The 15,973-nt window shown below is 41.2% G+C and overlaps 1 protein-coding gene across 2 annotated transcripts in view; it reads left to right on the top strand.

The window, feature by feature from the left end:
* Nucleotides 1-15,346, top strand: part of LOC123024672 (WD repeat and FYVE domain-containing protein 1) — a 65,961-nt gene extending 50,615 nt beyond the window's left edge. Inside the window, exons 2-5 of one of the 2 annotated variants that reach the window (XM_044432690.1) lie at nucleotides 7,633-7,811; nucleotides 9,435-9,543; nucleotides 13,054-13,191; nucleotides 14,946-15,346. In XM_044432690.1, coding sequence (XP_044288625.1) covers nucleotides 7,633-7,811; nucleotides 9,435-9,543; nucleotides 13,054-13,191; nucleotides 14,946-14,981 — 462 coding nt within the window. In that variant the 3' untranslated portion in view covers nucleotides 14,982-15,346. The remainder of the gene's footprint in view (nucleotides 1-7,632; nucleotides 7,812-9,434; nucleotides 9,544-13,053; nucleotides 13,192-14,945) is intronic. The other variant, XM_044432688.1, reaches the window with a different exon arrangement.
* The last annotated feature ends 627 nt before the right edge of the window (nucleotides 15,347-15,973 follow it).

The following is a 15,973-nucleotide window of genomic DNA, read 5'->3' as shown; positions in this document are numbered from 1 at the left end:
ATGGGGGCCTCTGGGTAGATACAGCTCCAGGGGTGGCATGCAGCTTCACCCCACACTGCCACTGAGCTTGAAAAAAGGCGTTTCATGGGAAGGTTGCTGGAGGGAGTGCTCCATTATGGAGGAAGAAGATTAACTCTTCCCTTCTGAGCAACAATCCCCACCATCGCCGATTAAGCTTTTTTCAGAGTCAGGTTTCATAGGGATCCACCATCAGCACTTTATTTACAGGGATGCTGATGTCCCCTCTCTTCCCTCTGAATTTAGCTTACAATCCTCACAGAGGGTGGGGATGGGGGTGGAAAACTGTTCTGTACTATAGTTCACAGTATGGAGGGCATTTTGTCTTCAGTGGCAATTAAGCCCCATTAGCTTTACCCGCACCTGGCAGAGATGAAAACTGCTGAAGCTAGTTGAATTTTGAAACTGTTGAATTTTGGGGTTTTCTTTGGGGTTGTGACAATTGGGGAACATTGTGATGAGTTCAACATTTACCCTAACATTTATCACTGGGTATGTGGGTGGGGGAGAGAAAAGGTGTGAGCTACATCCCACTAGTTTTCACCTCACCCCTGTTTACAATGTCTGATAATCAAAAGACATTGCTTCTGAACCTGGTGGTTTTGATCTGAATTTCAGCTAAGGAAATGCTGTGGGGAAAATGTTCTAATCGGGCTGCCTTATGGTCCTTCTATTAGGCAATCTAATAAGTTATCTGCTTTTTTGCCTGCCCTTTGATTATTAAACAGCATTTAGTTTGACAAGAAGACAAGGTCCTTGTCTGGGAACATGCAATCTCTGTGGGAGAGATAACAAAATAGGGGCTTGCCAAGATTGGGGTGTGGGGTAGGAGGACAATATAACCCTGATGAATAAAGTAGCAGGGACCAGTGCGTCCTGTCCTCGGTGGTGGTCGAGAAAAGTCTCCAGGGGTGGGCAGTCTTCTGGGCCCTGGGCACCTTTGTCAATTTGAGAAACTGCACAGGGCACCTTCCCAAAATGGCTGGCCTGGGAGGCAAGGGTAAGACAAAACATACACAAAAGCCTGGATGTTAGAGCCCACCTCTGCCTTGCACACTAAATAACTCCGGTGAACCTTCACACCAGCAGAAACCTGCTTCACAGGAATTCCAGTTGCCAGGGGGAATGCTTTGCTTTTCAAATTAGGAGGGGTGGAGCACCTTAGAAAGCACCCAGGAAGGTGTCTGGTGGTACCTTGGTGCCTGCTTGCTCCACAAGGACTGCCCCAGTGTAATCTCAGTTATCTGAGCCTTGCTTAACTGAAACAGCTCCTTTTCTGAATTCACTGCCTTGCTCATGTCGATCCGAATCTTATGTAACTAGAACATGTAATGTACAGAAATCTTTGTTCATTTGCCTCTTTTGCTTTCCTAGCACCTTTCCTTGTTCCAGCTGACACCATTCAATCCTGTCCTTTGTCCTTGTTTGAGGTTTTGCTGCCAACCGAACTTTCCCCATAAAATTTGCAGTTTCATATTTTATGACTGAACCTTCCCCTATTTGATAATGTCCCATTTCCCAGCTCAGACTGTGAAGGAATGAAGCAGTCCTTTGCATAAGGGCAAGAGCTACTTCTTGGCATAAATAATGCGAATTGCCATGGCCATGGAGGCTGGAGATCATGGAAGCTGTACTGGAGGGCAACTGGAGGGCACCAGCTTTATGGAGATTACTATAGGAATTGATCTATAAATGTATAAATGTGATTTAAAACGTATGTTTCGAGTATGGTGGCAGGGGCTGGTTAGAAATGTATATTGAAATGACATGATGTTCCACGGCCATGGCTTACTTGGAGTGACCAGGTGTAGTATTTTCCTCACTGTCCCAGCCCAGTAGTGTTTACTTAACTAGATTTGTAGAATTTTTTTCTTTTTAAACTGTCTCTACCTAGACTCTGGGAGATTATTCTTGCTTCTAAGATTTGATTAGAAGGGAGAATTCCACAGAGAGCAATTTTTCCTAATGCAATGTTGTAGTAATGGGAAAAGTTGCCTCTGGAATTAACTTGTCTCCTCTATAGTTTAACTTTCCAGATTTCCATCTTCCTACCTTTCTACCGCTACTTATCCTGACTGTAAGTCTTAAGAGGATCTTTGTTAGCTACTAACTTTTCACTTCAGCTGGTTAAGCTAGAATGTCAAGAACATCCTATGGTTGACAACTTCAGAAAACAGAAAGCTCAGAGATATTCCATATCACATACACTTAGCTAATTTGCCTGGAGGCTTCACAGCTACCACCACTAAATAATCTCTTAGAACATTGTAGCCTCTCTCTCTCTCTCTCTCTCTCTGTTGAATGTAAAACTATAAAAGTAACTTGTGGTGGAGCAGCGAATGATGAAATTCTGTATTACTTAATGAGGCATTATATATACAGATGGTACTGAATAAATATGTTTTTCTTTTACAAAAGGGAAGACAATCACACTATTTGTAGCCCTGACTGTTTTGTTAGAAGTAGATATTACTTGTATCCCATGGCAACAAACAAAGCCTATATGCTCTCCTTCCCCAGCCCTTTCTCAATGTATACAGCATATTGTGATCCATTTCCTTCTGCTTCTGAGCCATTAGATGACATAGACTGTGGATGGATAAGCAATCTCACTGAGGTACAAGAGCCCAAATTAACTTGCATGGCTGTTACTTAATTAAACTGCTTGTATCTCTGTTTTAATTATGTCACTGTGATACATGGATAGAAAGGGAAAAGAAAGCACCTTCTGTTCTTTTGTTTGCAGCTTTGAACCTTCCTCTTGGTCCATGGATTGATTGCCCTAGGCTGAGAAGTACTATCAGCTCTGTGAGGTGTTACTGAAACTAGAGAGTACTGGTGACTCATTTCCTTAAGCCAACAAAACGCCTTTGTTTGGAGCTTAAAGAATTGATGCCCAGAGCACAATGCAAGGATAAAAATCCACAAAGACCTAACCAGGTTGAAGCTATCTTTTTATTACATTTGATGCTAAGTGTAAATGAACCGGGATGGATAAAGAACTGTGATAACAGAAAACAGAACTGTGAAGCTACCTGTGGTTTTAGCCAGGATAACAAGCTGAGGCCCATGATACTGGTGCCTCGGACTACTGGGTGAATGAAACTGGAGAGAAGTTCTGCTAATTTTTACCCCTTGGTTGCATTTCACTTTCTGACTTTCTGCAGTTTAGCATGTTGTTTGAACCCAGAATTCTTCCCTCTTCCTTGGGGTGGCTTATAAATCAGCCCAAATAGCTGTGGCTTGTAGTAGCATTTATTAACCCACCATGGCTTATTGTATTGTTCAAATCCAGACCACAAAATAAGTCGTGGCTAAATCAGAAAACCAGAGCCCCTTGGTAAAAGTGGCCTACCAAGACTTTTCACCTTTCTGGAAAGGCAATCTAGTGGGTGGCCACCTTTTCTAGACACTTCAAAGCAGCACTTGGGAACAGCTAGGAAAGGCACCTCCTCACCTCGCAGCCACAGCAAACCATCCAGTTCTCACCATGGCTTAACTTTACTATTACTACCACTATTAAAGATCAGAAAAACTGTAGTTAATGGCAGCTTCCCTGATCCTGTTTTGGGGCATCTAGGAGATGCCCCCCCCCCCCCAAGTATGCCCAGTGGTACCTCTGATGTGCTGACTGTGATCATCCACATTCCTTCCCTCCCCATATCACCAAGTGACCTGTCAAAGCTTAGACAAAGGTAGACTGTGCTTTGCAGCAAAGGCCATTTCCCCCGTTTTGCAAAATGATTTGCTGCCCCAGAAGTCCCCCAGGTGTGAATAGTGCCCCCCCCCACTGCTAGCAGTATGGGGGGGACATGCAGGGTAATTTGCAAAACTAAAGGGGCACTTGGGCCTGAGTGGAAGGGGGCACAGCCCTGCTGTGACTAATTGTCAGGCACAAAGGAATTTTAAACAAAGTGCATGCTTAAAATTTTCAAGGGAGTTAATGTGTTATTTGAGTGCCACCTGGACTGAACTGTCACATAATTGCATAATAAGATCAATGTATTAAAACTATGGATGAAGGAACTATTGACACTTAATCCATTCACAATGTCTGGGATTTGGTTCTTCTTGATTCCGGCTAGACAGTCTTGCAAGCCAATACAGGGTAGTAGGTGGAGAGCTGGAGTGGGACCTGAAAGATCCAGGGTGTGGGCCTCACTCATCCAGGAGGCTCGCTGGGAGACTTAGCCTAACCTGCTTCACAGGATTGTGGTATGAAGATAAACAAAGGGGAGGTCAAGCACATTGTGCTGAGTTTCATGAAAGAAAGGCGGGCTACAGATGTAACACATAAGTGCATAATCATAAGGTGAGCGGTGGGGCAACTCAGTCAAATCACGTGAGGGGCAGTATCTTTTCTCCATTTTTGCCTCAATAAATAGTTAAAACAGAGTTTGGAAGATTGAGAGAGGCTCTACTGCATTTTGCATTTTCTTCCAACCTTCCCCTAAATAGAGGCTTCCGTTTGCATGTACCTCACTTCTACTAGGGATGCAAGAGACGCCTGCAGTAAATTGAAATGCATTTGGTGAGTCTTGCTAATTATTCAGCAGACCTGCTTTTCCTGAGTCACATGACTCCTGCTGACATGTTCATTCCTACCCATAGACTAAATTATGAAAAAGTGGGTTGGGGGAATTTGCATGTGTTTATAAAGATTTGCACATTTTCACGAATCTTCACAAAGGCATATGAGTGAATAATAGAATGAAAGTCCTCTGTGAAACACACAAAATGGATTTAACAAAGTCCATACATCCCTAGCAGCTCCAGTGATGCAGCCTAGTTTCTGATGAAATGCACTGGTGTGTGGTGTGCTGGCTAACCCAAGGCAACGCCCTCCAGGTGTGTCAGACTACAACACCCATCATTAGCAGCAAGTATGTTAAATTGACAGAAAAAAGTCAGTACACATGCTTTGCATGGTGTCATATATCTTCCAGAGCAGAGTCAATGCAAGGAATCATGCTTCCAGAGGCCATTATGGCATTCGCCATGGTGTGCGTTAAGCACACAATTAATGGAATGACCACAGTTATTTATTTAATTTATATGTTGCCTTTCCACTGAAAAATGGCACACAAGGTAGTGAGCAATAAAATGCGGATGAAAAACAAAATCTTAATTGAAATGTAATGTGTAAGCAAATGACTTAAAAACAATTCAATAAACAACAATATAGGAAATAAACAGCCCTTTACTAACTAAGCCACTTAAGAAGGCTTCAGCTGTTATAGGCAGCCTAGAATACATGTAAATAAATAAATAAATAAATAAATAAATAAATAAATAAATAAATAAATAAATAAGAAAGAAAGAAAGAAAGAAAGAAAGAAAGAAAGAAAGAAAGAAAGAAAGAAAGAAAGAAAGAAACCCTTCAGCAACAAGGCTGCCCGATACACCAAGGACAAGTAAGGACATCTTTGACTGCTGACAGAAAATGAGCAAAGAGGGGGCCAACCTAGTTTCCCAAGGGCTCTATTCTGCTGTACTAATTTGGAACCCCCAAACCTGCTGCTGTTGGTTGCCCTCACTCTACCTGGGGGTGGCGTGTTGATAATGTTCTGAACATCTGGTGGAATCCTTTGTTAATTGCAGCATTATTACTTACTTTCTTTGTGGTTTACCCAGATGGGAACACTAGTAGTCACTTGTCCGCAGTGATCTTTGTATTATTTTATGGTGGTAGTTGGAATGAACCTGCTCAATAAGGCCATCTCTTATAGCGTATGCCCGAAAGGCAATACATTCTGTATGGATTCTGAAACAAAAGGTGAAGGCTTTGTAATGTGGCTCACACTGGAAGCAAGGAAGTGTAACTGAATTGGCACAACCCCTGATGATGACTGACCCCCCCCCCGCCCCAGCTGCCACTGTTTGGTCAAATGTTCATGAAGATAGTTGGGTTGGGCTAAAGTTTACATTTCTGCATGAAGTTGAGACAGCAAATAAGGACAAGTATATTTGGTATCTGATTTAAGCTCTGGATTTAGCCTGTTTGCTTGATTTGACTGTTTCTCCGTTGACTCTGTCTGTGCTGTTACAACATCAAAAGGCGTGCTTTGTTGTTTCTTCCATTAGTGCTTCTGGCTGACAGCTGGAATATTTGTGAACCTGTATTTTGGCCTCCAGATCAAAGGCCACTCACACCTGGGCTATGGAGTGAGAATGAATAGAAAATGAATGAATGAATGAATGTCTGGCAAACTCATGAAGTTGAATGCTGTTTTTGCCTCCATTCTTCCAACTCATGCTAGTAGGGCTTTGGATGGGCAGAAGGCTTTGATCCATAAATTCTCCATCTAAAGAATAGACAAAGCATAGACTTGTTCTCTTAGTGATCATACAGATACAATAAAGATTGTGGTAAGAAATTGAGTATTCAGTCATAATTAATTCCAATACCAAAGAATTCTAGCATATTCAGCACTATTCAGACCTTACCTGGAGTACTGTGTCCAGTTTTGGGTACCTAAGTTTTTTTTTAAGATGCAGAAAAGCTAGAAAGGGTGAAGAGGAGGGCAATAAGGATAATTCAGGGACTGGAGACAAAGCCCTATGAGGAAAGATTGAGAGAACTAGAGATGTTCATTTTCAAGAAGAGAAGGCTGAGGGATCATAGGATAGTGCTCTACAAGTACCTGAAAGGCAGAGAAGGACAAGATCTCTTCTCACCCATTCCAGAGTGCAGGACATGGAATAATGGACTTAAGTTAAAAGAAACCAGATTTAGATTAGACACCAGGAAGAATTTCCTCACTGTTGGAGCAATGCAACCTATTACCTGGGGATGTTGTGAGCTCTCCCTCACTGGAGACATTCAGAAAGAGTCTGGTCAGTCATTTGAATGGGATGGTGTAACTTAGTGTCCTGCAATAGCAAGGGGATGGATTCAGTGGCCTTCTGGCCCCTTCCAATCTACTATTCTATGATTCTAGTATTTGTATTAATCCTTTAGCATGTGGAGGTTCTACATTACTTTTTTGTGAGAAAATGTACTATTTTGCATTAACATGCAAGAAAGTTTAATGACTAACTGCCTGTGTTCAGACATATGTGAATGAGCTCCTGCCAGGCCTGCGTGTTCTTCTCTCTCTTCTTTCAGCATGTTTGCAAGGTGCGAATTTAAAGTTTCTGTTCTGTTTAGATTAACAAATTGTACTGTGTCATCCGAACCCTAAACTCTGGTAACTCTTAACTATGCTTAGTGAAAACCAGCCAGCTTCATAACCACAGCTTGAAATTGACTTGTTTCCACTGACCATAGTTAAAATTAAGTACTTTTGTCTAGCTGAGATGGCATCAGGCATCAAAAAGGAAGGAAATGCACAAGCCCACATAGTATGGTTGGTACGTGTAATGATAACCTATGGTTTTTATTGTGCAAACTGTTTAGAGAGCTGTTTGACACAAGATGGTATATAAAAGTGCTAAATAATAATAATAACTATTACAGTGGAACAAGCCTACAACTCATTCTCTTTAAACTGTTATGGATCCAACATGTTCATGGTCACAAAGTGTTTTTCTTTTTAACTGGTACAGATTTAGAGAAAACTAGTTGTCTTTGTCACTGTCTCCATATTACTGAACTGTTTTATTTTACTCCAGATGCGCTTTATCCTGCTCTTCAGCCGACAAGGGAAATTAAGACTTCAGAAGTGGTTTATTACACTGCCTGAAAGAGAAAAGAAAAAGATCACCCGAGAAATTGTGCAGATAATTCTGACTCGCAACCAAAAAATGAGCAGTTTTGTTGACTGGAAAGACCTCAAGCTTGTTTACAAAAGGTGTGAGTAGTTTTATAAGACAGGTTTGTACACAAGTCTTGCCACTGTCAATGAGATTTTGAAGAGAAGCAGCACAAACATGTACATGGAAAATTCTATTAGCAGAAAAAGATTGTAGCAAGACATCTGTGGCCAGTGAATTCTGCACATTTAGGCAGCCTGTGATGAGAACACAACACTGCATGTATGCTATATCAGTAGGCAAGTATTTAAAAATATAAAGGCTACATAATATTAATTAATCGAAAATTAGTGCTTGTGATAAAAATGAATATGGGGAACATTGATGACAGGGAATAGATATGAAAAGAAAAAGGCATGCAAAATGCCTTTTTAAATTAATAAATCCCAAGTTGCCATTTTGAGCTAGAAGTAAGCATATTCAGTATTTTAATACCAGTTTTCTGAAGATTGTGGCTGAAAGAATAGAACAAAGGAGACATATGAACCATATTTTAGCAAATTGAAGATGGTTTGATAAAGCTGCTGTTTCCAGTGGGAACACCATGAGCTGCTTCTCCTGTCTGTCAGTGTGAAGGCCAAACTATGCAGTATGCTAAATGCATAAGCTGCCTTTCTTTATGTGCCTGGTTTGTTTGCGTATTCAAAATAGCATCTCCATTTGGGTGTGGGGAAGATCAAGGAAGCTGCTGCTTGTAGTTTCCCTTCTGAGATGAATCACAGCTTCTGGGTAAAATGTTGGTAGTTCTGCTGTGCACAGAGAAAGGGTTAAAAAGTCTTTCTCCCAAACCATGGCTCTCCTGAATGCAAACAAATCCTCCCCCATGGATTATATTGAAAAGGGAAGAAACAGGCCCACATGGGCACAAGACACATTACATCTGTTGAATACACATTGCACTTCGTGTCATTTTGGCTCAGTATGAAGTAGGAGCCTGCAAAACCATTCTGTGTATGTTCTGTAATAGGACAGAGAAAACATCCCATTATATTGATGGGCATAATGGGATTGTGGTTCTAAGAAGGCATTGGCCTTTATGACTCAGAAATGCCTGCAGCTGCCATCCCTAAACTGGTGCTCTCAAGGTGTGTTGGATGGTGGCTCCCAGCACCTCCAGCCAGCACACCAGGGGTTGAATGTGAGACCTCTTACATGCAAAGCACATGCTCTGCCTATGACTGAGTTACGGCCTTTTCCAAAGCCCACAAGTCTCTCAACCGCTGTTGTTTGAATCCAACGTGATGGCTGCTGGTTAATCAGGAAAAGGTATTATTAACAGCTCCCATAATTCCCAGCATGGCCAGTGGCTCCCTGACCAGTATGAAAGCATATGAAGAATGAGTGTAGGCTCACACAGAAGACAATGGGAGAGTTTTATCTAGAAAAAGTAAGCATTTATTTCTGATTGCATTATCCCGTATTATTGCAGTAAATTCCCTGTCTGCATCTGCATACCTGAGATGGTGGTTGTTCTGTTGTTTTCATTAAAGGACGTCAGGAGGATTCCCATGGGCTGCCTGAATTAGTCAAGGGCTCTTTGTCATACTTTTAAGCTCATGATGCCTAAGTGGAGGAGGACATCGTTTCAGGGCACACGATCAGGCTCTAAGCATCATTCCTATTTTTCAGATACTCACATAGTTTTCACATTTATATTTCAGGTATGCTAGTTTATATTTTTGCTGTGCAGTGGAAGACCAAGATAATGAGCTCCTGACGCTAGAGGTTGTACATCGTTATGTAGAGCTGTTGGACAGATATTTTGGCAATGTTAGTATCCCTCACCCCACATCCACCTTTACTATTTTCTCAACTAGATGTTTATTAATTGCCTGTTGTTCTTTCTGACTGTAGAAATACACTAAGATACACAGTGAGGTGTTTTAGGGTAGCAGATGTTGCAGGAGTGGCAAAACACACAGGTACCATAAGTAATCCTGATATTCCCAAACTTTAATCCTGATAAGATGGAAATACTCTTGCTTGGCAGTTTGACTTTTTAGAGAGGTGGTGCTCAACCTGTTGCAGATGGAATTTGGACAATCTTTGAAGTCTGGGCCTGAAGTCCAGATTGGTTACTGAAGGCTCAAGGGATATCAATAGTGTAAAGTTCCTTTGATTAATTAAGCCTGGAAAAAAAGACCATTTCAGCTGCAGTGACCTTTGTTCTGGTACCTTCTGCTACAATGCGCTATGTGTGGGAATGCCCTTGAAGATTGCTTAGACATTTTAATTGCTTCAATACACAACTGCTAGAACTTTGATTAGGAGCAGTCAGTGGAAACAAATCTTGCCAATTGTGAAATATCTCAGTGGTTATTGGATAATTCCCAAGCACAACTCAAAGTGCTGGTACTTGTCTTTGAAAGCTCTGCTTCAAAGGGCAGCTTCCCAGTCCAGGAGCCAGTTGCCCCCTCTAGGTCCAACAGGTCTCTGTACCTAATTACCCCATTGTTGAATTTACCACCACTTTCCAAGTGTAAATTGACTTTAAAACAAAAACAAACAAGATGTACACTCCCTGCATGCTCTGTTGTAAACGAAAATCAGTGTGCAGGTTTTTTTCCCCCTCACTGATACAGAACCAAATTGGAGGCTACAAAATGAGATGTGGCTTGCAAGCCATGTGGTGCCCATTCCTGCTCTATGTGATCTGAATACCTGACACATGCACTCCTTTATCAATCTGCCTGGTCACTGTGGGCATCACTTTGCCAGGTGACCCTAATATGTGAGCTGTGAAAACTAGGAAGTGGGACTTCTTGGTTGTGGCACCCCATTTAAGCAACTCTTCTTGGCTGGGTTCATTCCACACAGCAACCCAAACTTAAGAGTTGAGTATGAGTTGTTGCTGAACCATGGGTTCTTATTGAGATGTGGGTTACTGTGTTGTCTGAACTCAGAAATCATGTTGACTGTGTATAAGCCATGATGAGGACGCATGGTTATTTCTTGGAGAGTGAACTGTGGATTATCTGTGGTTAACAAACTTTTTTTTAACTGTGGCTCATTTCAGACAGCATGGTAATCCAGATTTCTGCAACAACCCACAGTTAAATGACAACACATACTTTAACCTTGAGTATGGGTTATTTTAGTGTCTGAACCCAGTTTTTTGCTCCAGGAATGCTTACCTGGATACCATTCTTGTGGCTTTGCCTTGTGATGTTTCTGCTACTTTGCATCTGCTGTTTATTTTACTGTATATTATATTGCAACACATCCTACTGATGGTGGTGTTATAGTGAAGGGTAGGAGATAAATTAATTCCAATAAATAAATAGCTAGATGCCACTTTCATTAAGAAGATAACTGTCATTGCAAGGGCTGATTCCATTGTAGTTTGTATTAGCAGCTGGGGAGTGTTTCACACTGACATTTTATTATTTGGCAGAGCTACTTCCAGGGCCATTTTTCCAGCTGTATTGGCAGAGATGCTGATTCTCATCACTCCTCTGGTTCCTTGCATGCAAATAAAGTGAAGCATTTACGAAAGTCAGGGCAGGAAGAGAAAGTAGAACAGTGGCAGGCATAAATAGAGATAAATGTATGACGGAGCCATCTGGCTTTTCAAGTGGGACCCAATGAGGATTTGTCTTTTAATTTGAAGGGCGAAGAGTTGTAACTGAAATGCCAAAAAGATTTTGGAAATTGAGAAAAAGGGTCATAGCGAGGAAAGTATTTATATTATTTATTTATTAAAACATTTTTATGCCGCCCCATTTGCCGAAGCCTCGGGTGGCTTACAATAATAAATTGAAAATAATTATAAATACTATAGATACTAAAAAGATGCAAATTACAAAAAGTCAGGCATGCACATATATTGAGAGGGTTATATTGCATTACTGTGCAGGGTCTCAATAGAAGTTGGTTATGATCCACAACCTGGATGCTTTGTGTGCACCTATGTACAGTCCTATCTATCACACCACCCAGTCAGTAAGTTTCAGTGGCTTCTTCTGCCTATATTTATATTGCTTTTAAAACTTCCTTAAGTTTAAGTCTAAAAATATAATGCATAAGCTGCTTAAACTGCAGCTTTTTCCTGTTGCATGCATAGTGGTTCCATCTCTGTGCAGTTCCTGCCCTGTATTTTCTTTGTGGGTACAGAAGGAGATTAAACAGCAACCTGGGTGACTGCTTGCTTGTTCGTTTTTTGTTCTTTTCATTTAGACTCTCACTGAATAAGTTGACTGAGTACCTGAGCAATGCTTTGCTCTGGATCATCCTCCTCCTCTAGCACAGTTGTGGGCGACTTCTAGGCCAAATCATCTGGAACACCACAATTCCTATCATGCCTCACATTGGCTCTGTTGCCAAGGCTTATGGGAGTTGCAGGCCTAAAGATCCCAGCAGGTCACACATTGCTCACATCTGCTCTAGCACGTTGAACAGTGCAATGCCAGTGTAACTTGCTTTTATGTAATTTGCTTTTATGTTCTGGTCTAAGCATTGAGTGTCCATGTGGTGTAGCATTCTAGTTCTCAGTTGGCCATGAAGCATACTGGGTGACTTTGGGTCAGTCACTAGCTTTCAGCTTAACTTACCTCACATGGTTCTTGTAAGGATAACATGGAGCGGTCTTGGGGCTGTGTTAGAGAAAAAAGACAGGCTATAAATGTAATCTTAAATAAAAGATGCTACCTGAGGCTGGGGGTCAGGTGTTGTCTGCTTGAATATACACTCAGCATTGTCATCTTTTCAGCAGCAGGCTAAAACTGCCCTCTCTTCCAGGCATTTAATGGCACATGATGGGTTATGTTTGCCTTTTTGGTTAGGTCTAGTTTTTAATGAAAAGATTATATATTTTTGTATATTGGAATTTTAGACTGTATATATTTATATTTTATTGTATCTTTTGTATTGAATTGATTGATGTGAACTGCCCAGAGAGCTTCAGTGATTGGGCAGTATATAAATAACCAAATTAATCCCTCTGTGGACCCTCTGCAGATTGGGGGCTCTGGTGAAGTTTTGGGTACAATTCTCCTTAGCCTCAGCTAGCTTGTCAGAAGCTGGGGATGATAGGAATGGTAGAATAAGGCATCTAGACGTTAAAGGATGTTTGATTACAGTCTTCATAATTAAAGCAGTACACTGTTCTTGAAACATTTCTGTCTTCAAACCTCCCCTAAAGCATTCCATTTTGCATTTCCCTTGTTCCCTGTCTACCACAAGGGTGCACACACACAACAGGTTTTTGATGAGTCTCTGCGCATTGTCATATTCAGTGCTCTAATTGTGTGCCTGCATATTTCTTTCTGTAATCCTTGCCAGGTGTGTGAGTTGGATATTATTTTCAATTTTGAAAAGGCATACTTCATTCTTGATGAGTTCCTGATGGGAGGGGAAATCCAAGAAACATCTAAAAAGTCTGCTGTGAAAGCGATAGAAGATGCCGACATGCTGCAAGAGGTAAGGCAGGAGAGAGGAGCGAAGAAGCTCAAAGCAGTTCTCTTTTTTGAATCTCCTGCTGTCCTGCTTATTGTGCAGGTCCTAGGCTGCAGCAAGCTAAAGAATGTGGAAGCCAGGCACATAGAATAAGATGATAAATAAAACTGAATGGAAAAAGTTACAGAGCCATAGTAAAAACAAATAAAACAAACCATTAAAATTAAATCTTATTAATGGAGCAAGCCTGCATTGGCAGGGAGGGTCGCAGAGGGGCTTTTCATATTTGAACTTCTCTCGGCATCCACGGGGAGGGAGATGCACAGGTGAGCACAGAGTTCTGCCACTGGAAGACGTCTTGTTGCATCAGGGGAAAGTGCTGCAGCCGTCACTCCTCTGCAATTGCCCCTCCAGTGATGGGGAATGAAACCAAGTGCGCTGGAGGAGGACTGAATCCACTGAATCTAAATATGCCCTGACAAGGAAGAAAAATAGCACCAGCCTTGTAGATAATATATTTGTTTTCCTTCTCTTTGAAATTAAAGGGAGGGGAAAATGTAAATGGAATGAGGGAGAAAAAGAGGTTTCTCCCTCCACTTTTCACCGTAGCTGTTGCAAGCCAGAGGAAGCCTTAAACGTGGCCATTCTGAGTGACTGCTAGCAAAATTGCTCTGTAAAACAGTCTACGTGTGACCACTGATTTAAGGTTCTCTTAATTTTTCTTCTGCCAGGACAAATCAGCCTCAGTTTATATTGTACCTGCAGTATGAACACTCTTTTCTGCTGGTTAAATTGAAAGCCAAAGTAAACGGGTTTGATATGTGTGTATGCAGGTTTATTTAAAAGTAATTTTTACTGAATTCAGTGCATTGACTGCCAGGTAAATGTGCATAAGATTGGAGGTGTATCATTGACTAAATGCCTGTATGTTGTAACAGTTAAAATAACAGTTACTGTCACTCAAAAGGACATTTTTAAAGCCACCCACCATTCTATGCTACAGTAGCTTCAGGGGGCATAGTTAAGAAAAAGATCCTAATGTGGGGTGAAGGGGGGTGCTTTAACCCTTCCCCCCACATAATGTATCAAATCTAGAGTGGGAGAATGTGCCTGCAATTTCTGTTGCAAAATAGTGATCCTTAAAGCAAATGGCCCATGCAAGGGGAAGGAATTAGGTCCCTCTGTCTCACACTGGGTTCCTGAGCCAGATTGGGCCCCTGCACCTACTGTAAAGTATAAAGGAGGCAATACCTGTTTGGTCTGTATGATATTCATATCAATAGCGGTTATTTTGTAAAACGTTGCTTGAGCTATTTCAGTGATACTTTGGGGATGGTTGGGGAGGGTGTTAAAGAGTGCCCATAAATTATACCAACTATTTGCTGAATGCTGGATGGAGTGTTTGTATCAACCTTTTTAGTAAAGGTTGGCTACTTTTGCTGATTTATTCTATGTCACAAAGTGAAAGCATAAATTGCTAACCAGATAGCCTTAACGTGACCTATGCTGCTCTGGGGACAACTTCAATTTTTTTGAAACAGACCTTGCAGTGGTTCCCATTTAGAAGAGAACCAGTCCTTTCATTTAGAAGCTTGTAATAGTGTTTTCCTCTCCAGTCTGCCTAAGACTGCCCTTAAACTATGATATAATTTGGACATACCCTAAACAACAATCCATTTTGTGTCTAGTTTCTAATACCAATCAGCTGCTATTACATTATAAAGTCTATGTGTAATCTGTAATAACTGAGTTAATAGCTTGGTTGTTCTTTGTTCCAGACAATGGAAGAGTACATGAGCAAACCTGCCTTTTAACTAGATGCTACATCAATGGAAAAAAAAAAGATGCTGTGCACCAAGCATATGCAAATTCTGCCTGTTCCTAGTAGCAGAATTTTATTTAAGAAGTACAACTCCTTTCCTTCTTGTATCCTCCTGACGGAATATATCTATGCAACAGGCAAGATGAAGGCCAGCCATAGTAGCACATGTATAACACATGTATATTATACTTTATATTCATCTAACAAGTTTTGGCTGTCTAGATTGAAGGTTTTATGGGAATTCTTAGCTTTTTTATTCTTGGGAATTGATACTGGAACATGTGAAGGACATATTTATATGACTTTTGGTCAGTTGCTGACCAGTTCAGTATAATTTTGTAAAGATAAAAAAATCAATTTTGAATGTGAAGATTTTTCTGGAATAATAATATTAGTTATACAAAATCTGGTTGTGGATTTATTCTGAGTCTTTTGGATTAGTACGTTCAGGCTGAATTGAGTTGTATATCTGGCAATTCATAAAAACAAAGATAGCACTCTACTGCCCTAAAAAATGAACCCATTATTCATAAGCAAGATTGAGCTAATTGGAGCCTAGGCTATTTTGCTGAGCCTATCCAGCTCAGGGTTCCTATAGCTTTAAGCTGAGTCAGGAAAGTCTCTCTTGCTCTCCACCTTCTGCAGTGCTGGGAGAATCTGTAGTGCCTTTTCCTTATATCTTATGTGCCTGCAACAATATGAATGAAGTTTCACAATAGCAAGAGGCCAACTGGTTGGGTCAGTGGCACTTCCAGGTTTGACGGGGAGGGTCTTAGCTAAGATGCTCCCAGTGGGGCCCTTCCTTGGACAGGCCACTGCTATTGCCACTTCCCATTTGCTTTCCTCTCTATCAAGGTGGGCCTGCTGAGCCTGTTTCCATTTCAGCAAAGCACTTAGGGACTGCATTCCAGTAAGAGGCAAAATGGGTAGGGCCAATGTCCTCCAAGAAAAAAACAGCATCTTCTCTCTTCAAGCCCTTACTGC

Source organism: Varanus komodoensis, unplaced genomic scaffold, assembly GCF_004798865.1.
Source record: "Varanus komodoensis strain SLA01 unplaced genomic scaffold, ASM479886v1 scaffold25, whole genome shotgun sequence".
In the NCBI taxonomy this organism is placed as follows: Eukaryota; Metazoa; Chordata; class Lepidosauria; order Squamata; family Varanidae; genus Varanus; species Varanus komodoensis.
The sequence above is the reverse complement of the archived record's forward strand: the minus strand, read 5'-3'. Positions and strand labels throughout refer to the sequence as shown.